This window comes from Cynocephalus volans, chromosome 3 (genome assembly GCF_027409185.1).
Source record: "Cynocephalus volans isolate mCynVol1 chromosome 3, mCynVol1.pri, whole genome shotgun sequence".
NCBI classification, from domain to species: domain Eukaryota; kingdom Metazoa; phylum Chordata; class Mammalia; order Dermoptera; family Cynocephalidae; genus Cynocephalus; species Cynocephalus volans.
The window spans coordinates 155,995,393-156,018,212 of NC_084462.1; the positions used below are offsets into that span (position 1 = coordinate 155,995,393).

Genomic DNA, 22,820 nt, shown 5'->3' on the forward strand with positions numbered 1-22,820 from the left:
GCCTAAATATGCATAGAACATAAATGGAAGGTTGTGGTACTGTATCTGGAGTATTACAAATAATTCTAGGCACCAAAACACCGGAGAAGAACCAGAAAAGATGAATTGAATGAAACAACAAAATAAAGATACTGACCAAACAGCAAAGATTACGGAATTAGGTATGGACTAAATGTATCTAGAGGAAAGACTCAAAAAAGAGTACAGTAAATGTTTGAATATTTGGAGGATATAAAAACAAAGAACTGGTAGGGGAGGAAAAAGGGTAGTAAGGCAAAAATAGTATAATAGGATGAAATACAGACTAGAAAATTTAAGAAAGATAAAGAATACCACTTCCTTGGATAAGTGGATCAAGATGGCAGAATAGATGGTACTCAGCGTTACTCTCCCACAATCAACCAATTTACAACTATTAAAAAGCAATGAATGTCAAGCTGGGGCTCAGGGGAAGAGGAGGAGAGACCTATGGAATTCAAGAAGGCAAGAGAGCCCATGATGAGAGAAAGAAAGGACTGCTCTGACCATTTCAAGCCCCAGACACTTCAAGGTTTGCCCTGGTGAGCACACAGCAAGAGCTGGCAAAAGCTGCTGCTGTGTCCTTCACATGAAGTTGCTTAGAGGATGCTGGGGAGAAGAGGGCCTTGGTGGCCCCCAGGCCAGCGAGACCACTAACAGGGTTCCTGTGGACCCACATATGAGCAAGGGGCCACAGACAACTGAAAAAATGAGCCACTCAGAGGCCAGTGAGTCATTGCAAGGGACCAGTGCACGGCTTGCCCCTGGGAAGTGTTTGGAGTGCGGGGAGTCGGGGAGATGGGCCAATGAGGGGAACACTGGGACACAGCATGGACAGCTGATCTGCTCTCCAATCAGCACAGGCCCACTTAGTGGAGACTGGTCAGGAATACAGGACTGCAGGGGTACAGTTTGCTGAAAAGACTCAGGCCCAGACCGAAGTTTCCAAATAACCCAGATGTACTGGACCTCACAACACCCAGAAGTGCTTATAAGGTCAACAATTAAAACCCAAGCTGCATAATAAGCCTTCCCCAAAGAATCAGCAACAATTTAGCTCAACCACAAGGCTCAAGTGCTGGTCCCCACAGGAAGTTCCCTCATTTTAGAAGTAAGCAAAGGACAACCAATTAGTTCTAGGGCAGAGTTTAAGTGGTGGGAACAGCAAATAATCTAACACAGAACTGAAAGAAAAGACAAAAAACCCACAGATCAGAGACAAAGTTCTAATATTAACCAGTAAAGGTCTAATATTACCAAAGAACACCTATAAAACTTAGAAGTACTAGAAGGCCCCCAGGCTCCCAAGCCACGGTTGGGGGACGGCTGAGGGCCTCAGCCATGATCCCTGTGCCCATGTCTGCATCCAGTCCAGTGATGGCCACCAGAAGTGCCCTGGGCTCCCGAGCTGGAGCGGTGGGGGTGGGGGGGGAACCAAGGCCCTCAGCCATGCCCCCCTCACTCCCACCGACATCCACATCCAGCCCAGCAATGACAACTGAACCACTGCTGGAAGCACTCTGGGCTCCTGAGCCAGGGTAGGGAGGGGGGTGCTGAGGTCCTCAGCCACATTCCCCTGACATCCGCATCCAGCCCAGTGATGACCACCAGGCTGCTGCCAGAAGCGCCCCTGGCTCCCAAGCTAGGGTGGTAGGGGGCTGAGGGCCTCAGCCATGCCCCCTGTGACATCCGCATCCAGATCAGCTATGACTGAGCCACCATCAAAAGCCCTCTGAGCTCCCCTGCTGTAATGAGGGGGGTGTCACTGGCCTTGACCATGCCCCTCCCATCTTATACCCCTCACCTTTCCCCCTCTCCCCCTCCCTCCCAACTGCCCCACAACATCTTAGAATGTAAAAATATAATAATAATAATAATATATATTTAGAAACAAAAAAGAGAATACTACTTCCTTTAAGTTAATGTTTGAAGCCTCCTACAGGAAGTGAGGGATAAAGGACATCTTTCCTACCTCTAGAGACCTCTGACACACAATGAACAGGAAATAACCTGTCAGCAGTCAATAAAGGTCGACCTCAAGAAATAGGCAAAAGGTATCTGAAGAGGATTCCTCCAACTCCAACCTACCATCTTAACAAATGCACTAAAAAACAAAGGCCCAGGTCTAAATTCACACTACTATACAACAATTGTCAAGTACTTTATGCCAGGCCTCGGCTGAGTACTTTATATGTATTACCTTCTTTAATCCTTACCTTATAGAAGAGAAAACTAAGAAATAGAGATGTTAAATAACTTGACAAAGATAATTACAGAACTCAGATGTAAACTAAAGGATGTCTGAGTCCAGAGTCCCTTCTCCCTTAATTACTATACACTAATGCCTCAACTTTAGATTAAAAAACCCACAGACGGGGGGAGTGGTGGGCTCTTGAGTCTTATCAGTACAAATTTAGAACAAAATAGCACAGGCTAAGGAGGTAAAAGTCAGGAGCTACACTCAAGCAATGAAAGCAGAGATGTCAGTAGAAAATAGCACTACAGTGGCCAAGCCAGGAAACATCACCCTTTCTTGTGGTATTCTGATCAGGCCTCTAACAGTCAACCATTTCTGGCAAGACAGCAAAGTGCCTTCTTTGTACTTTACCTCCTGCGTTTCCTGAGAAGGGGGCGATCCAGAAGTTCATCTGCAGTGGGTCTCTGCTCAGGATCCTACAAAGTAAAAACAATAAGTTTTCACTGAAAGGGAATGGGCAATATGGGATCTATGAAGGCATTTTACTTCATTTTAGAAGGCTGTAGGTTAGTTAGTCAAAGACCATTGTATATTATCCTTTTGTTTCAAAAAATCATAATTTCTTATGTCACATTCCATGTTTCATGCTTATCATCTCATTATCATCAACATTTGTACATGAACAAGGATGTTTGCAATGTACCTTCCTCACTTGTTCAGTAAGGGCAGTGGCTCTCAAACCTCAATATATATAGCACACAGAAGAATCACCTGGGGTGCTTGCTACAAATAAAGATTTCTGAGTTTTATCCATAGAGATTCTTATCCAGTTGGTAATATTAAAATAATACCATCACCACCACCTTAGTGAGAGACCACTATGAACTAGACAGGCATATTACATATTCCTGGGGCCCAGGAATCTTTTTTTCTTATAACACTCTCTCACTCCCTCGTGATTCTGATGTCAGTGGTTCGTGGATCATACTTTGAATAATACTACAACTACACAGTGAGGGAACTGTGAAATATTTTAAGCATAAATTCTAAACATTAAGAACTCTAAATTATCTTTGACTACAGTTTTATAAAAACAATCTGTAAAAATTAATCTTGGTCATGAATAATCGAGCACAATTTAGATGGAAAAATCATTTCAAAAATTAATAGTTACAAAGCAGAATAAAGTAAGAATTTGTTCACCAAAGCACACAACTATCATAAACTGCCAATCCCTATTCTGGGTACAGCCACAAATAAATCCTACCCTGGGGAAGTGGATGTTGTTATGTGGTTTATATCCATGCCATACCCCAAACACTGAGGCCAGAAGGGAAAACACAAAACTGAAATCAATATATAACTCACACCTACCTGATCAAGGCATGAATGTACCATTTGGATCAATTCCAAAGAGTACTGGCTAGAATCAACTTCCATGGCTCGGATTCCTTGCACGATCTTCACACACAGGTTGAGTGGATTCTATGAGAAAATGATGACTGCATTGTTCCTGGTTATGTAAAGATGATGTTATAATCTCCCAGTAAGGTCTCTGAGATGTCTGTTACCATTACTTAAAGAACTGGCAATAGTTCTGCATTAGGTCTGATTTCTTTTTAAAACTATTAGTATGCATCAACAAGAAACGCTTAGAGATGCATTGCTGCCATCAGACAGAATGAAGCCAACTGGCCAGTATGGACATTAAAACCATGATTGCGTGGCCAATAGCATAATGGTCAGAGTATATTTAATCTGACTCTTCAACTGAATCCCAAGAAAAAGGAAAGCAAGACTAGCCATGCTTCTTGGCTTCAAGTACCTTCCTTGCCAACTAATTTGCCTCCTAATTTATATATCCTAACAATGGCTGTATAGGCAATACTCTGCTGCAATAGACAAGGCAGTGAATAATAATATAATAATAATATTATTAATGGGCCAGCCAGTGGCTCACTTGGAAGAGTGTAGTGCTGATAACGCCAAGTTAAGGGTTAAGATCCCCTTACTGGTCATCTTTATAAAAAAAAAAAAAATTTAAAAATTAAAAAAAAAAAAAAATAATAATATTAAAATAATACCATCACAACCACCTTATTCAGAGACCACTATGAACTAGACAGGCATATTACATACATGATCTTTTAAATTATTTTTTAACAAACTCCATGCAAGGAAGTTGTTATCATTATCAATTTGTACACAAGAAAAATGGGGCTCAGAGATATAAAGTAACTTGCTCAAAACCACACAGAGAGTAAAAATGGAACCATAACTCCAACCAAAGTCTATCTGACTTCAAAAGCCATTTTTCTTCCACTACATTACTTCGGAGAATTAGATGATACACCAGAACAAACTTCAGGATTTAGAAAAACAAATAGGTCTCAAGAAAGGCCAATGATTTGCATTACCTTACATTTCCATTTTTCATATACATTATCAGAATCTCTGTGAGAGGGATATATACTGTTTCCATGTCATAGATAATCAAACAGAGGATCAAAGAGATGAAGAGAATTGCTGAAATTCTCATACCTCATTGGTAGACTGGATGCCAATAATCCACTTTAGCTACTCAAAGTGTGGTTCATGGACTAGCTGCATCAACATCACCTGGGAGCTTATTAGAAATGTAGAATATTGGCGCCCACACTACCAAGACTTACTGAAACAGAATCTGTAGTTTAACAAGATGCCCAGGTGATTTTGTATGCATGTTATAGTTTGATAAGCACTACTTTACACCAAGCTTTACTTTACTTAAAAAAAAGAAAAGAAAAAAGACTTAAAGGGATTTGTTGTCCATAAAAAAAATAACCTTTAACATGAGTCAGTGTGTAATTTTTCATAAAAAAAGATCAAAACACTTCAATGGGTATTATATAATTTGCATTAGCTTTTAAAAAGATGATGTGGCTGAAGCATAAGAAGTAAAATGACTTTTCCAAACTATAGCATCACACTGTTGACCCTGGAGCCAGTTTAAAAATTATAGTCAACAAACTCAAATACAGCACTTAAACTACTTGATTATGATCATTTCGGTGGGTGGGGAATTCACGTTGGAGATGCATACGGCCTATAACATTTTAATAATATACTACTAATCCAGGGCTTAACTACAGGTTATTTTTGCCTACAGTTGATTTCTGTTCAAGAAATCAGAAGCTTGGGATAAATGAAGTTGCTTGTCTTAAGCAAGTTGTACCTTGTGGGGGACAATGTTGGGCTAATACAACATCAACTTACTGTAGCATCAAATGTTCTCTTTAGAGTAAGCAATTCAAAAATGACACAGCCTACTGCCCAGATATCCGACTTGAAATTGTATTTTACTCCTTGGCAGAGCTCTGGAGACATGTAATATGGGGTTCCTACAAGCTGAACAACAAAGAAAACAATTAAAGAATAACTTCTCTTCTGATGTAACTATATTAACATTTCAACAGCTAAATCAAATTTCCCAGGAACTGGTGATAACAACCATAAAACAAAAATCAGCAGATTCCAAATGGTTTTTATGATATGATGCCATTATGGGTATAAATCTTATTCATATCAAATCTCTTGGGCCAATTATAAACGGACAATTTCTGTGGTAAAGGAATTGTGGTAATGTAGGCGGGGGGGTGGCTCAATAGCTCTGCGATTCCTAGGTCAGAGAGTCTTTTGGCATTCAAGGCCTACTAAAGACTTCACACTGATAGAGACGTACTTAATAAAGATCACCAATGGGAAAAAACGGAAGACTGGCAGTGGGGAGAGGTAACTGAATGAAGGGGTTAAACATTCTGACTGAAGTGCACAGTAATGAAACCTTTTAAATGGCCTGATAATGACCTTTTTTATAGTAACATAGCTAAAGAATTTCTTTTGAATTTGAAAAAGATTTTCTGACTTCAAGAAAGGGTTTAGAAATAAAAATGTCCTGAATAGAACCAAGATTAGAGACAACGAATGCCCCAGCAGTTCTAATAAAACTGATAGCCATCTCTAATCAGCGAAGCAAAGAAATTCTCAGATGGCTTATATGGCATTTTAAAATTTTCACATTAATCCTTCTTTGCATTTAACTGGCTAAAAAAGGTCAAGTCTTGGTTTCATCAGATTGTTCGTGATGAGAAAAATACATATAAGGACATGACTGCTTCCTTAGAAGCTCAATTTGGCTACCATCATATAAACAACTGAGTCCCTAAAGCAGAGATTCCCAACCTGGGATGTCTAAATTGCTTGCAGGCATATCTTGACATTATGAAAAAACACCAGGATGAAATTAATTTCATTAACTTACATTCTCAAGGTCTTTTAAGGACAGAGCATTGTGAAAGCAGAAGAGTAATAATTGGGTATAATTTCTAAAAGGATAAGATCATTGTCCTAAAGATCAACTGATGTGTACTTTCTACCAATGATCTTTCTCAAAATCAGGTGAGAAGGGAGCCCTGCAGTTCAGACTGTGTATGATATTAAAGAACAGATTGTTCTATGGGCATCAGCCTTTATCTGTAATATAAGGCTTCTCTCTGAATCAGAAGTAGTACTCAAAGAAAACACAAAAAGAAATGACTGACACCTGCGCTCAAACATTAAATTAGAGATAAAAAGAAATCTATTAAAGAACCTAGCCTGGGAAAAACAGTAATACATTTTGTTGCTTTTAGAAAAGTCTCTAGTAAGTGTTGGTAAGGGCTATGAGGTCACAGCTGTAACGTGGACAATGTGGACTGGCCGGTTAGCTCACTTGGGAGAGCATGGTGCTGATAACATCAAGGTCAAGGGTTCAGATCCCAGTGCCGGCCAGCCACTGGAAAAAAAAAAGACAGTGACTCTTGAGAAAACACCTGACCATGTAAACACCTGCTTGTGAGCCCAGGAAAAAGACTTCTCAAGACTTGTAAGTATGGAAAACTGGCAAGAATATTGAGAAAAGTGTACAAGATTTAGGAAGTATAGTTATATTTATATCTCACAGTGATAGAAAAGAAAAAAATTAAGATAAAGGCAACACATACCGTCTCAGCCATGGAATACTCAGAATTAAGTTTCTTTGCTAGGCCATAATCTCCAAGTTTTATCAGGTTTGCCTTAGTCAGAAAAATATTTAATGTCTTTATATCTCTGAAAAAAAGATGTTGCATATTAAGCCCATGCACATGATTGTTTTAATCTTATCTCCCATCCCACCAGTGATTAGTACAGAATAAAAATGAGTGTATTACCACTGCTTAGATTCTGTTATGGGGTCCCAGATATCCCATACAGTGGTCATCACTTTCACATACACTTTAACATTGAAGAGGGGACTTAGGGAGTGAAGGCAGAGAATTAACTTCATCTTTTATAGCTTCACAGCTTTGGAATGTATCCTATACCACCGAAGCCATTAAGAAAAGTTCAGAGGATCAGATGGGAAAAATGGTGCTCCAAGTAACTGTAATTCCTATAAGGTACACTGCCTCTTTCACTACTACTTGTATTGTCTTGAATTAGGTAATATCAAGGCAATTATAACACTTGGTTGATCTCAAATTTTCAAATAATCTGTTAAGGTGAGAGAATAGGCTGCACATCCTAGCAACAACATGACTAGGCTATTTAGATCATCTAAATGAAGTCATGAGCTATTTTTCTAAAGATGAATTGACCATATGTAAAACAAAATTGTGCATGGTTCACACTCTGGCTTCCTTTACTGAAAGATGTGAATAAATGAGAACAATACACTTTGTTACTTTTAAAAAGAAAATAACAAACAACAGTAGCCATTTAATAGCTATCAAGAAACAGGCTAAATGAATGAACAAACCAATAAAAAAAAAAACCCTAGAATATTATAATTAATCTCTGGCAACGGTCAATGATTCACTTAGGAAGGGTATAATGATGTGTTAATGTTCTTATAACATTCTCTTCTACAGCTACGAATAAATGGAAATCTGTTTTTTCCCCCACAAAGATGTGGTAAAATTGTATAATTAATTATACAAAATAAACAGGCCTTTATTTAAATTAAAAGAGCTTAGTTATAGAATTTTAAACAATTGCCAATCATTATTGCTCAGAGGAAACACTTAGTGTGAATTCCAACTGAACTAAGAAGAGTACTTCTTTTAGTGCCTTCCAGGCTTTAATGATGAACTAATGAACAGAACTCTAAAATATCTGTAAAAGGAATGACTAAGTGGTACTTAGTTATTGAGAGGATTCTTCCTAGATCACAAACATGGGGTAACCTCGGGAAGTGAAGATAACATCCCTCATTACTCACTCTTTCCTTTCCTAATCATATCAACGAAAAACCCCTGACTGCTTAATCAAGAAAATAAAAGTGATGATGGAAGGTACCCAGGGTGGGGTTTGGATTGGTGGGGAGAAATCCATCCCATAAATTTTTTCATTCATTACCTATGAAGGATTCCAGCTTTATGGATACAGCTCACTGCTGAAACAATCTGAAATAGGTACCACACCACCATCTGCAAAGACAAAATAAATTATATTTGGATTGGAACCAAAAACCTCCATTTAAATAAACACATACACACAAACATACGCTAACAAACAAAACAAAGGAAGCTACACCAGAGGTTATGATTCAACATGACTTGACATCTCTTGCTTGTAGGTGGAATAGGCAAAGAAAAGTGGTAGGGGTAAAAAGAAAAAGCAGGTCATAAAATAATTCCAATGTCATTAAAAAACGTAGTATAGTGAAGCAGACTTGTGGAAAGAAACCCAGGAAGAATGCAAAGGTATAGAAAACTGGGCATACCAGTCTGTTGTAATAGAACCAGGAAAGAAAGCCCATAGAGAATCATGATGTGGAGGTAAAACGTTTAGGAAGCAACTATAGACAGCTTCCTTGTTAGAGGTTTCCTTTCTCATGAATATCAATCAGAGCCTGGAAGGAGTCTGAACAAAAGGAAAAAAAACTCTCTTCATTGTTGGAAGAGTAAATACAGAACTAAAATGCAAGAATTACAGCATTAAAATTCGAGCTTCCTTCCATAGAAGTATGAATTACCTCTTCCTCAAACAACTTGTCCTTCTGACGAAGGATTTTGTCATACAGGTTCCCTCCTGAAATTAAATGAAAGACAAGTTTGATTTGCATAATAGAGATCAAAGCTTGGCTCCTGTATCTAATAAGGTTTTAACAGGTGACAAATGGAAATGAAGGATTCTGCTTCCTCTCAAAGAAAACTGTCTTCCCTCTTGGCTTTTCACCTGGGTACAAAACTCTTCCCCTCTCTCAAGGGCTGTATCAGAAATATTCTTCAAAGATTTCCTTCCCTAACAAAAGAAACTCACTACAAACATAGGAAGCATGACATTTTTAGAAAAGATGAGAGTAAAGACCATTCCTATAGTATCCCAATTAGCGAAATATCTTCAAAATTATATAATTTTCTTTTCTGTAACTCCCTTTTAAGGAATGTGAAATATTTTTGTAACGACTCTTCCAGTGTGACTACTAGAACATTTGGGTTACACCTATGATGCAATGTTTTGTATACAAAGGGTATATATTGAAAACTTTTCCTTTCTACTTCACACCAAAAAGGTTTCCCCAAATTTAGGGTCAACCCCTAGACGGTTTCTGATCATTACTCTCTTTACTAATTCTTTCCTGTGGAATAAGTGTGAATTTGATTCTCTCCTTCCTTTGTCTAGTAAGACAGACTGCAAATGATCATGGTTCATCTTATTTCCTACTGTAACTTACGCTTTAGCCCTGGCTAGGTATTTATAACTTCTCTTCCTCTGTAATACAGTAACTCGGAGTTTCAATAAATGTATCATGTGTCTAGTTCCTCCTAACCACAAAGGAAGTTAACTTATTTAATTTTAAGGTTTCCGCTATTCTAAAAATTTCTAATATAATCCCATATATTTTCGGTTGGCACAACCAGAAACCATCACGATATACCAGTCTAGACAAGAAAGTTATAAGAGAAGAATATGTTGGTACCTCTTAAGCACGAGCTCAGAAAAGGGCTTTGGAGGTTCTCTTGTGCATTAAGAAGAATAATAGCCAGTATAATATATATCACACACTTGCTACATATCAAATACTATGGTATGGGCTTCACATATTCATTTAACACAATAACCCTAGAAGGTAGATACTGATGTCAACAAATTCATTTAAAGATGAGGAAACTGAGGCACAGAGAAGTTAAGTTTCTTGCCCTAGGTTACAGAGCTAGAAAGTAGTGGAACTTGGTTCAAAGTCTATTTTCTTAACAACGTGGCTATACTGTCTTACAAGCAACATGGTCCAAAGAAATCAAAGATCAGATAAATAAGGCCATGCTTAACTGTATATCATTTTCATTCACTTATGATCTTTAGACCACTTTTCAATAGGATAGCTTTAGCTAAACTCAATATATATATATATTCATATTTTTAAAAATGACTTATAAGATTTCAATATTATATTAAGTGGTGCCAAGCCACAGTAAGTCCCTAATGACCAACTAATGTCATTTCATGAGGAAAAACCTTGAAAAATAAATGCAAAATCCAACTGAAGAAATAATTTGAAGATGGAACTATTATCACAAGGGAGGATTTGAGTATGCAGGGAAGAATCCCTCTCCTTATTTTGCATTTCACTTCAAAACTCTCCAAGGCCTGAAATATTTCTCAAACTCTAGAAATCCATTTAAAGTTTTTATCACTCGTACTCTCTCCCTCATGGTAAGTATAAGCATAAGAATGTCTTGCTGGAGGAAGACCCATTGAATTCTCCTTTACCATTACAATATTCCAGCTCAATCAGCAGGGTGGTATTGTCCATGAAATGATTGTAGTAGGCAATAATATTGTCATGCTGCAGCAGCGCCAGAATAACAATCTCATTCAAGGCATCACGACGTTCCTTCTCAGACAGTCGGGTCAAATCAACTTCCTTCCACACAACCAGTGAGTCATCCTGCAACACAGTAACAGAGGTGTCATGCTTCCCTCTTGCTTGGCAGTGAATGAATCTGTAAGCCTAGAAAGACAACTTCCTAGAGGGGCTGAGACTGATTCCATTTTTTCCCCCACTAAACAGACTAATTATGTCACAATTGAGCATTACAAATTATCACAGGACTAGGGAAAGTAAAGCATTAAGATGTTGTTACTTTGTTGCTACACTTAATTTGTATAATGTCACTTCCATGGGATGGGGGTAGATCTCAAAGATTCTACTGAGGGACACTATAACAGACTGCTAGTCATGATGGGGATTGTGGTTGGGCTGGAATATTGAAGAAGTAGAGAACTGGAGAGCAGTTATCTATAGATGACCACAACTTCTTGTAAAATGGAAATATTAAACTTGTCTATAATCCTATAAATTTAGACTTCTCTAGTGATTTTCACTTACCCTTTCTGGAAGGGTATGAGAATAAGTCATGCCCCATTTTGCAACTCTGTAATCTCCTGTCATACTGTCATGTATCACATTTTCCTCTATTCATGAAAACTAACGTGCAACTCCCAGTGTCTACTCCCTTTGATAATACTTATAATTCTTTATTGACACTGCTTCTCAACTTAGGAGCATCCCCACCTATATAACTTTCCCCATCCTTCTGAATGCCCTTGCCAGGCCGTTAAAACTTTTGGGGGGAAAACCCTGAAGAACTTTTTACTGTACATTTATTCAGTGCAACCATTCCCTTAATTTCCAGAGCTCATACACTGAGACGATATTCGTCCATTCTTTTTCATTCATATACACAACCTAGATGCTATTTGGTTACTAGCATGGCTACCTTGTCTTCCCACTGAAATATAAGCTTCTAGAGTAAAAGGACTGCTTCTAATTAATGCTTTGTAAATTCACAGATCTAATAAATATTGGGTGACTTAGATAATGCTATGCCGTTTGGGGAAGTATAATCAAATTTAACTCAAAACAAACCCAGTAATGAAGTTTAAAAAGATAATAATGGAAAGGCTTGGGCAAGGAGATACTGAGACTAGCTATAGTCCAAGATTTACTCCTAACTTACGTTGAGCAAGTCACTTAAATATACTGTCTTAGTTTCTCTAACTAAAAAATAGGAATGCCAATGCTCATCTCCTCCTTTTCATATTGAGTGCAAATAAAAAAAACAGACTACTAAGAATAACAGTAACTCTAATATCATGCATTAATGTGGCACTAAGATGAAAAAGAATATACTTAAGAGTATTCTCCTGCAATCACCTCTCTTCTTCCCCATCTTTCAGCCTTAACGCTGTACTGGCTTGGAACACATAACAAAACTGTAGATGGATCACTGATATATGAATCACCTTCAGCAATCCCAGCAAGTTCTCATTAAATGTTCACCCTAAAGCTAGAGTTTTAAGACTTTAGTGATCAAATCCAGTTTATGGTTATTTTTGGAAGTAGAATCACCATTGCAGGGTTTTAGATCAGTATACATTATTAACTTGGGAGACAGTGATCCATGGACCTCTCCAAAGGATGTGCATATGTTCAACTGTGGATGGAGGGGGAGAAGGTTACTTTGTATACATTAGATTCTCAAAGGGGTCCTTGTCCCCTCAAAGGTTAAGAACCAATGGCTTAGAATATATCAATAAAGTATTTCCCATACATAAACGCTGAAACAATCACACGATGATCTTCCCAATGATCCTAAAGAAAAACCTCCAACTGAGTGATCACTTCTGAACTTAATGACAAAGACAGCGGAGTTGCCACTAGTGTGGGTATTTTGATGCTATGTTTCTCCTCCCCACCCTGACCTTGGAGAGCTATACAGCATGAGAGAAAGGAAGTTTTGGCAATACCTCATATATTTACGCCGCTTCAATTTACAGTGTGCAAAGCACCATCGTTTCACTCTCAAAATAACCTTTAAAAATAGAGATGATTTTTAAGGTGGTTATCACTAAGCCAATTTTACAGATGAGGAAACTAACGCTCAGAGACAGTTTAGTGTTTTGCTCTGGCAGTTCCCCGGGTTAAACAAAAATGACCAGTTAGTAATAGCAATGATCTAACCAATTCCTAATGCAGGTGAGTTGGGAGGGTGGTGAAGATATGTACACTGAGGGCCCCTAAACAATAAGCAAGAACGAGGCTCAAGACGCGGGGAAAGCCCGGAGCAGGACAGGACTGGAAAGCGGGGCCGAGAAAGAGGGCCTCGGGGCGGCCAAAGTCGGGGGCCGCTACCTCGGTGCGGCGGTACAGCGTGGCCTCCCCGAAGGCACCGCGACCCAGGACGCGGATGGGGATGTAGTGCAGCTCCTCCTGCTCCGCCGCGCCGCCGCCGGCTCGCGGCCCCGCACTGGCGCTGGGCCCCGGGCCCGAGTCCCCGCCACCCCCGGACTCGCTCCCAAAGTCCGAGTTGATGGAATCGCAGTGCCGTTCGTACTCGCCCAGCACCGACATGGTGGCGGCCGCGGGCCTTCAGGACCTGCCTGCGTGTCCCCGGCGACGCTGGCCGCGCTGCGCCTTGCTCGCTTTAGACGCCGGCCCGCGGTTCCATCAGCCCCGCAACCCCGCGAGGTTCCATGGTGGCTCCTGCCCCCTGGCCCGGAAGCAGTTCTCAGTGTTTCCGGCCCGGCGGGGTTTTCTCCGCTTTCGCTTGCCCACTTGGGTTGTCCAACGGCCATCGCTTCCCGCTTTCGGGGCCGGCCGGGAAAGTAAGACCTCGGGCTGGGTTGGCGGGCGCGTGGTGGGGACCATGTGTAACCGAAGGGCTCCCGCAGGGACAAGGGCGTCACCGACGGGACTCCCTGTGGGATCTGTAGACCCAAACCCCGGCATCCCTGGCCATGTCCCCATACAGCCCGGGGTCTGGAGGTCGTCCACTCTCACCTTGGCGTCAGAACTACCTCATGAGGGTCGTTGGGGAAGCAGTCCCTTGCAACGTTGGACAGTGCTCTTGTTTAGAGAGAGATTATAATAATGATAGTAAAGATATTATAGCAAGTCGAAATACTGGCCTTGTCTCATCTTAGTCAGTGGGCCCAGCTCTTTCTCCCAGAGCCGCCCTTCCTCTTCCACACAACTCTCAAAATATTTTAAGTCAACTCTCCTGACACTCTCCTTCTCCGCCTTCATTTTGCAGATTCAACATTGTGTTTTTCCATATCGTTGACCATCTGATCTCATGAAATATTTTTTGAACACTAGGTGCCAGACACTGTATTGGGGAATGGGAAATCTGCAATAAGATGCTCCCTGCCTTCAAGTCACTAAGAAAACAATCCAGTGAGCAATACGTGTTCCCTCAGTTATGTGATGTGGGGCAACTTCGTATGTCCAAGCTTGTTTTTTTTTTTTTTTTTTTTTTTTTTTTTAATCTATAAAGTTTTGGGAATATATCACAGGGATAACAGCTAACATCTACTGAGTTCTGGGCACCATGCTAAAAGTTTTCCATGTATTATTCTACTTAATGTTCACATTATTCCCATTTTACAAAAACTGAGATACAGAGAGGCCAAGTAACCTGCTCAACGTGACACAGCCAGTTAAGAGGAGCTGGTAAGTCAAACCCAGCAATCTCCCTCCAGAGCTATGTAAGAGCAGGATGTAATGAGTCTAAGAGAACATGTGGCTGGAGCACAGGGTGCATGTGAGGTAGAAGCCAGAGATAGGGCCTCATGTTTTGCAGTTTAGTGTTTCTTGTGGGCAGTGGGAAATTATTGGAGATTTTTAAACGGGAGTATATGACTAGTGACTGTCCCAATTTGCTGGGGAAATCCCAGTTTATACCTTCTTCCTCCAACATAATAGAGCCTTCTTTTGCTTGAGTGCCCAGCTCATACAATAATAAACAATATAGTCACCTTAGATAAGACCAAAATTATGTTTTACAAAGAACTCTGATGACAATGTGGAGGACAAAGACTGGAGGTGGGGAGACCAGTTAGGAGGCAATCTATACTCTAAGAATAGAGGCAGAGAGAGTATCAATGAGTGAGGAGCAGGTCCTGATTTAAGAAATCCATCTGAGCAACATTTAGAACTTTGTGATCGGTGGGATATGGTTGGTGAGGGAGATTAAGAGTTTAGGAGACTCACTTCTAGGTTTTTAACTAGGTAGATAGGGCTAGCAAATATAGGAGGAAGACAGAATTGGTAGAACAGGGTGGGGGCTGAGAGCTAATGAGTTCACATTCCTCTGGCTTCTCTATAGTTGATCAATGTTCCTTTTAAAATATGATATCCTGCACTCTGCATGACATTCCAAATCAGATGTAAATAGAACAAGGGAATTTCCATCTTCTTATATCTGTATCCAGTATTTCTGTTAGTGTACCAGACTTTATAGTGAGAGTCTGCTTATACCGTGCTTATACTTAACTGAATCTCTTGCTCTTTTCCACATCCAATCAAAATAATACAACCCTCCCAGACTATCACATCACTCCTTATTTTCTGCAGAATGCTTATCTGTAAAATACAATGTCTTATTATGTTTACTTTATTCATTAGAATATTAGCTCCATAAGAGCCTGGATTTCACTCTCTTGTTCACAGTTATATATCATCAGTGCCTAGAAACGTGCTTAGCATTAAAGTAGAGGCTCAAAAATTATTTGTTGAACAAATAACATTTTTTTAAACCTAAATGTAAGACTGCCTGACTGATAATCTCTGTTACACTTTATTCTGTTGGCTTCATTCCAGGGTTCCAGATTGTACAGGTATTTTTGAATTTTCAATTGATTAATTTAACAAACACTGAGCACCAACATGTGCCAGGAGCTGGGTTACAACAGAAGACAAAATAAACATGGCTAATACTCTCATGAAGTTTACGGTCCATATAAGAGGAAATAACCAGGCAAATACAACTGTTTGTAATAAGTGCTATTAAAGTACAAGATTCTAGAAAGGCATTTAGGAGGGGTATCTTTCCAAGCCAAACTTCCTAGGTGAGTGAAGGTTTCCTGGAATAATATCCAAATATTTAAATTAGTGATGGCTAAACAAACTAGGAAAATCATTCCAGAAAGAGACCATTCCATTTACCACCTCCTATAAAGCAGAAGGCACTTTGAGGATAGTTATTGCTTCTTATTTATCTAGACATATTCCAGAGTTTAGCTCGGCTTGACTGTCAATTCTGCCATTACCCCTGCTACTCTATTACCTCTGTTAAAAAAAAATAGGTGCTCAATAAATACATATGCTTTTTTAGTTGAAAGAATGGAAATAAATATATATACATAAATAATAAATATAAATAAGTAAATATATATATTTTGAGTTGAAAGAATGAAAAACACAATTACTTAAAATCAGAAGTATTAACTTTCATTCAGAAAAGCTGAATAAGTTTCAGCCAAAGCTTAACAATTCATTTTTCTGGCACCATTGCAATGAGCAACTAAATATTTTTCTATAACTTGGTTGGCCTGAAATTGTGAATTTTTCTAGTTATAATGCATAGATATCATAAACTAAATGTCCAACTGCATCTTAGAGAATACAGAAACATTCATGCTGAGTTCTTCATTATATCATATAGAACTGAAACAAATTATCTTACCTTTGAATATTCCTAAGTTCAGAAATACTCAACATTTATTCTAAAGGTGTAACTGATTTTGAAGTGCCTTTGGTCAAAAATGGACTATTCCCATGTTTTAACAAGTGAATAGTCAGAATGCTACATAAGTTCCCAGTTTGTAAATGGCAGTTTCCAATGGGCCAGAGTTACTGTAAAGATTAAGGAATTCACTAAAAACCAAGAAGAGTCTATATGTTCACTGTCTGTTACAGTAGCCATTAGCTACCTGTAACTACTCAACACTTGAATTGTGGCTAGTCTGAATGGAGATGTCCCATATCTGTAAAATGCACACTGGATTTCAAAGATTTTATATGAGAAATAGAATGTAAAATATCTCATTAATCATTTTTATATTGACTATATGTTGAAATGTTAATATCTTTGGTAATTTCACCTATTTATTTTTACTTTTTTAATGCAGTATGAGAAAATTTAAAATGATGCATGCAGCTCACATTAAATGGGACACCACTGCAGCAGACTGAATAAATCATTTTCAAACTATGTATTATCACTTAACAAGTATATGATAGTACTGAGACTATTAAATTCATTTATAAGTTTTGCTGAATTCATTCATTATTTATGTTCTCTAAAAGTAAAACATCAGTGAGAAACAAAACATTTTTTTTGTTAAAATATTTATATCGAAATATTGGGAAAATCACTATATAGACTATGGAGTCATTAATAAATTTTATTTGGCTATTGGGAGAATTGAGGTAGAGAATAAGATGCCAGCCAGGGAATGTGCAAAGCACTTCATGATAGCTCTTGGAAAGAAGCTTTGTGAAAAATGTTCAACTGTAAGTGAAAGTAAAAAAGAAAAAGGCCTTTACCTCCTGGGGTTGGGTTTTACATAGATGTGATGTGCCCAAAAACCAAGTCCCAAGGGGTTCGAAATTGGGAGGGGTATTTTAGGAATGGAGGGCAAGGGAGAAGTCTCTTTGTAAGAATAATTTCAATAGCAGTTTCCAAAAGAGAGAAGTTACAGAGAATGCCTGGCTTACAGAACATTATTTGGTCTTTCTGAGAATGCATAATTAAGGATTATTAGTTATATATATATAAAAGTATAATTTATATATATTACATATATAAAATATAATAAACTTTTACTACCTCACATAAACTTTATCCATCTGGAGTAAATTAAGGACAACAATATTTTTTCTCTACTTCATCAGTCATTTGCCATACTTTAAAATGCGGAAGGAATATGGAAGAATTATTGCCTATCTAGACAAAGAGGTACTCAAGAGTAACAGAAAAATACATCTGAAATGGTTTCTGCTAGCCTTTATTTGAGAAAATTTACACAAAAATTCCCAATCCAACACAACTGTATCTGTATAAATCCCACATGCCTCTTTCCATTAAACAAACAGAAAAATAACTTTATGACAGAGGTTCATGACAATGGTATAACAAAGCTTACTTAAACTGTATCATTCTCATTTACATTATATAGACCATTTTGAATAGTATGCTCAAAAATGGAGAAAAGCAGATAATATCGCTGTTTTTAAAGCTGATTTACTCTTGTACTAGCCTTTTTCCAAAGGCAAAATTTTTTTTAAACTTTTTAGGTAAAAATCAAAGTATAAAACTAATTAACTTTCAAACCAAAAGCACAAATGTCCAACTTGGGAGTTTTGGCATGAGTAAAAGGAAGGGACATGAAAGAATTTCATTTCCACAAAGCTTGAGTTTAGACTCATACTTGGGAACAAAAACATTAACAAAATATTCTCCTCTCTTCTGCTTTGACATTTTGTCAGAACAGAAGACCATAACTAACAGAGCAGCTTTCATTGCTCCTAAAAAGGGGAAAGGCACCAGTCAGAAATATGAAAGAGTATCTTCTTAGGCTAATGGTACAGAATAGAATTTCACATTTAAAAGTCTAAGGATGAATCTTAACCCACAAATTTGTTTATTCTTTTCCCTACTTGGATGCACCCTCTCTGTCATTCAGTATATGTAATACCACACATAGACTTTCTCAACATCTGCTGCCCCTATGGCAAGGATTCTACTGCCAGATTCTCAGAAGTAGTACCTATCAATTCTCAACAGCAGATGGCAATGTCGCACAGTTAATGAGAGAACCACTTTTACGCCACAGAAGAGGAATACACAAGGAGTCAAAAGCAAGAAAAAGGCTTTTGGTTCACAGTAGCTGAAACATTAACAGAATAGCTTGAGATTTTTAACAATATAACTTACTCCCTCTTACACCTTCATACTTACCCAGGTCAATACAACAGTGTTCTCTGATAATTCCAATATTTTGCTTCTTTACTGCAAGCTACATGGTCCTAAGTCTTGTAATTCTTGCCATTGTGATTAGACAAGCTCTGTAACAATCAGCAGGGTTAAAAAGAAATTACAGAAAGGATAAACTCCTACCTACTTTCCTGGGAGATGTGGGAAAGATTTCAAATGATAGTATTTATCACAACTGTTTATGAACATGGTCATTTGTATCCACATTTTCTCTTATTCACATTAGTATTAGCCTTTAGGCACCTCATATTCCCACAGTGATTCTTGGCTTTGCTTTCACAACATGTATTTTCTAGTATTTGCTCTTTTCGTGACCCTCCTAGATGTCTATTTTATACCTTATATGTCTTAATTCTCTAGATAGAACACATAAGGGCAGGAATTAAGTCAGTGACTGGTGATGTGAGAAGAGTTGATAAGTTTTACTTATTTTTCCTTGGTAGAAGTTATGTTAAAAATTCAAGCAACCACATATCTGACAGAAGACTTGTATCTAGGAAATATAAAGAACTCTCAAAGCTCATAAAAAGATGTTCAACATCATTTGCCTTTAGGAAAATGCAAATTAAAACCTTAATGAGATATCATTACACAAGTGTATCCAAATGACAAAAAAAAAAAAAAAAAAAAAAAGGGTAATAGTACCAAACGCCAGTGAGGATGCAGAGAAACTGGATCAGACATACATTGCTGGTGGAAACGTAAAATGCTATAGCCATTCTGGAAAAAGAGTAGGGCAGTTTCATATAAAAATAAACGTGCTTACCACACAGCCCAGCAATTGCCCTTTTGGGCATTTATCCCACAGAAATAAAAATTTATGTTCACATAAAAACCTGTACATGGATGTTCACAACAGTTTTATTAGTAAGGGCCAAAAACTGAAAACAACCATATGCTGGGTTAATGGTTAAACAACTGTGGTATAGCCATACCATGGGATACTACTTAGCAACAAAAAAGGAACACACTGTTGATACACACAGCAACTTGGATGGATTTCAAGAAAATTATGCTGTGTGAAAAAAAATCAGTCTTCAAGTTACGTTTTGTATCACCACATTTATATAACATTCTAGAAATGACAAAAGAATAGAGATGGAAAACAGATTAGTGGTAGCCAGAGGTTGGGGTGTGGGGGTAAGGAAGGGAGATGGCTGTGGCTATAAAAGGGCATGGAATTGTATGTATCTTGCAGTGGTGGACACATGAATTTATACATGTGACAGAACTGTATAGAACTAAATACACATAAAAGAAAAAGTTCAAGCAATTAAGCACAAATATTTTAATTGTCTAAAACGAAACTTTGTTGAGGTGTCATATCCATCACCCTTTTAAGAGACGTAAACATGAAAGGATGTCACCAGAAGCTACCTAAGCATTTCAGCTATGGGCTAAGAGAAAGTTAAGGGTGTTTTCACAAGGAAACCCAAAGAGGACAATCAGAATAAAATAAGTTCGACATGGTCATACAAATCTTGGTAAAAGAACTAGAATGGAAGCCCAAGCTGGTAAAGCAAGTGAGAGAAGGAAAAAAAAACATGGTTCAAGCAGATCACATGAGGAAACCCAGTACAAATGCTGACTTTGGCATTATCTAGGTAACCCCTATTGTTTCTCATAGGTGACTCTAATAATAGTCCTATTGTTGCAAAACCAGTCCAAAGCCTACCAAGTTAAAAAGAAGTCCCTCATTGACTTGTTGGGTATATGTGGTACCCCACGTCCTCCCACACCAAAGGAGATCAGTTCTGGGAATAAGGCTCCAACGTGCCTTGATGGTGCTGTTGGTAGAATGCCTTAGGCCAGGCACATCCCAGCGATGTTCTGCTGGCTGAGATACAAGGTGGGAGGAGACTGTACCTCATTACTCAATCAACTTCTTGGCCTTGAAGAAGCGACGCAGGTAAAAGACCTGCCAGGTGGCTAGTCCAATGAGGCAGAACATTGAAAAGATGCTGAAGTACAGGACCCGAGTATTTGTTGACTCTTAAAAAAAAAAAAAAAGTATTATAAATGTAATGAAGTGAGCCTCCTCAGCTGGCTAAACAATGGCTGGGGGGAAAGGCAATTAACTAACTTCACTCTGTCCCTAGGTCTAACAGCAGGATTTCAGATAATTATTTTTAAGTTCATTATCCTATATATAAACATTAAAAACTACAAAGATTAGTGCTATCAATTTGATACACTGAGAACATGGTCAACTGCATACCACAGAAGACATTTCTATTCTTGTGAAAATCCAACAAGGTTCATTTACCTTTAGCAGTAACAACATCGAAACAAGCACTTTTCCTTTTATACACCCCTCTCTGGCAAAACTGAGAAAAGGGTATACCAGAATTTAAAGTTTGGGGATCTGTCTCTTTCATGGTTCACTTATTGAGAAATAAGAGCCACCTTCCTCTCACCATTGGTATCACGCATCTCCTCCTCTCGCTTCTTCATGTAGGCAAAATCATTAACGATAGATTCTGAAAGGTCTTCTAGGCGTCGTAGCTCCACCTCTAATGGTTTGAGCTTCTCAACTTTTGCAATCTGGAAGAGAAAGGAATTAGGAATCCACTCCCTGAAAAAATTGCTCTGATCGAGAACACAAGACAACAACTTTTCAAAACTTTCACCAGACTTAAATTCTCTCCAGTCGGTCATTCTAACACATTTTAAAATTTGGGTTTCTTATTTTCCTTACAAACTATATCTTTCCATCTCAGACTTTTTTTATACTTTAATTTTGATTAAAACCTCTGTAGAAGTAATATAATACAGTGAGATATAAAGTAATATATGCTATTTTCGTAAGATTTCTGACTTTGATAAAGCACTTTACTTTGCCCTTCCTAGGTTTGCTCAAAAAATTGCACTGAATTTTTCAGGTTCTTTTTTTTTTTAAGAATGACACAACCAATTAAAAGATATCTCCAAGGATTTCCTTGCATACTGAGGAATGAGGGTGTGAGAAAGAAATAACTGTTTTCCTTTCTCAACCTAGACCACTATGAAATATCTAAGAATATCTAATAATTAGAGGCATATATCACATAAGCAAGGATTTCATTATTCTATGTTTCTTTCTCATCAATCTTAGATTATGATTTACTTTAAAATGGCAGAACTCTGGCAGAACTTTCCAGATCTTAAAACTCTTACATACCAATTGCTCTTAAGTTTCTTCCGCATAGGGAATTCTTCAACAATTCTTTTTCTACAACTGCTTTTTTACTCTCTATTTACTGTACATTCTCTGCAGAACTCCCACTTTTTCTTCTATTTCATTCAATTCCCTTTTCTCTTTGTTATATGTTAACAGTAGTTAACATGGGATGAATGGGAAGAGTTTAAGGATGATTTTTATGTTGTCTTTGCTTATTTATATTCTTCACTGAACATGTGAAGAGCAAGACAAAAGTTATTTAAACTAAAACTAGAAACTCCTGCTAATTAAGATAGAGACATTTAAAACTGAGTTTATATTTAAGGTACATAAAAATATGGTGATGGGTTTGCAACGATACAGCTAAACTTTCTTTCACCAGATGTACATTTTCTTACGTTTGTAATATGTTGGCTACAGTTAATGGTGTGCCTGGCAGCTGCAGAACAGTTCACCTGGGTATAATAATTAACCAATGGTTAGTGCACTGAACTACCTTTCCTAGGTGATTGCTCAAATGCCAGGTGTTGCCATTAACCTAGGATATGCAGTTGGCCATACATATCTGTGGGTTTGGCGTCCATGTAGTCAACCAACCATG

General features: G+C 38.2%; 2 protein-coding genes across 7 annotated transcripts in view; both read right to left on the reverse strand.

The window, feature by feature from the left end:
* The window catches only part of NEK9 (NIMA related kinase 9), a 35,086-nt gene extending 21,319 nt beyond the window's left edge, over positions 1-13,767 (reverse strand). For 3 of the 6 annotated variants that reach the window (XM_063089208.1, XM_063089209.1, XM_063089207.1), the window contains exons 1-8: positions 13,413-13,767; positions 10,988-11,165; positions 9,249-9,304; positions 8,630-8,700; positions 7,237-7,342; positions 5,471-5,602; positions 3,590-3,700; positions 2,627-2,691 (exon numbers count right to left, since the gene is read on the reverse strand). In XM_063089208.1, coding sequence (XP_062945278.1) covers positions 2,627-2,691; positions 3,590-3,700; positions 5,471-5,602; positions 7,237-7,342; positions 8,630-8,700; positions 9,249-9,304; positions 10,988-11,165; positions 13,413-13,631 — 938 coding nt within the window. In that variant the 5' untranslated portion in view covers positions 13,632-13,767. The remainder of the gene's footprint in view (positions 1-2,626; positions 2,692-3,589; positions 3,701-5,470; positions 5,603-7,236; positions 7,343-8,629; positions 8,701-9,248; positions 9,305-10,987; positions 11,166-13,412) is intronic. The other 3 variants (XM_063089212.1, XM_063089211.1, XM_063089210.1) reach the window with 3 other exon arrangements.
* Positions 13,768-18,054: 4,287 nt separating this feature from the next.
* TMED10 (transmembrane p24 trafficking protein 10) overlaps positions 18,055-22,820 on the reverse strand; it is a 33,512-nt gene continuing 28,746 nt past the window's right edge. The window contains exons 4-5 of the mRNA XM_063091218.1: positions 21,477-21,603; positions 18,055-21,051 (exon numbers count right to left, since the gene is read on the reverse strand). Of these exons, the coding sequence (XP_062947288.1) occupies positions 20,930-21,051; positions 21,477-21,603 (249 nt within the window). The 3' untranslated portion in view covers positions 18,055-20,929. The remainder of the gene's footprint in view (positions 21,052-21,476; positions 21,604-22,820) is intronic.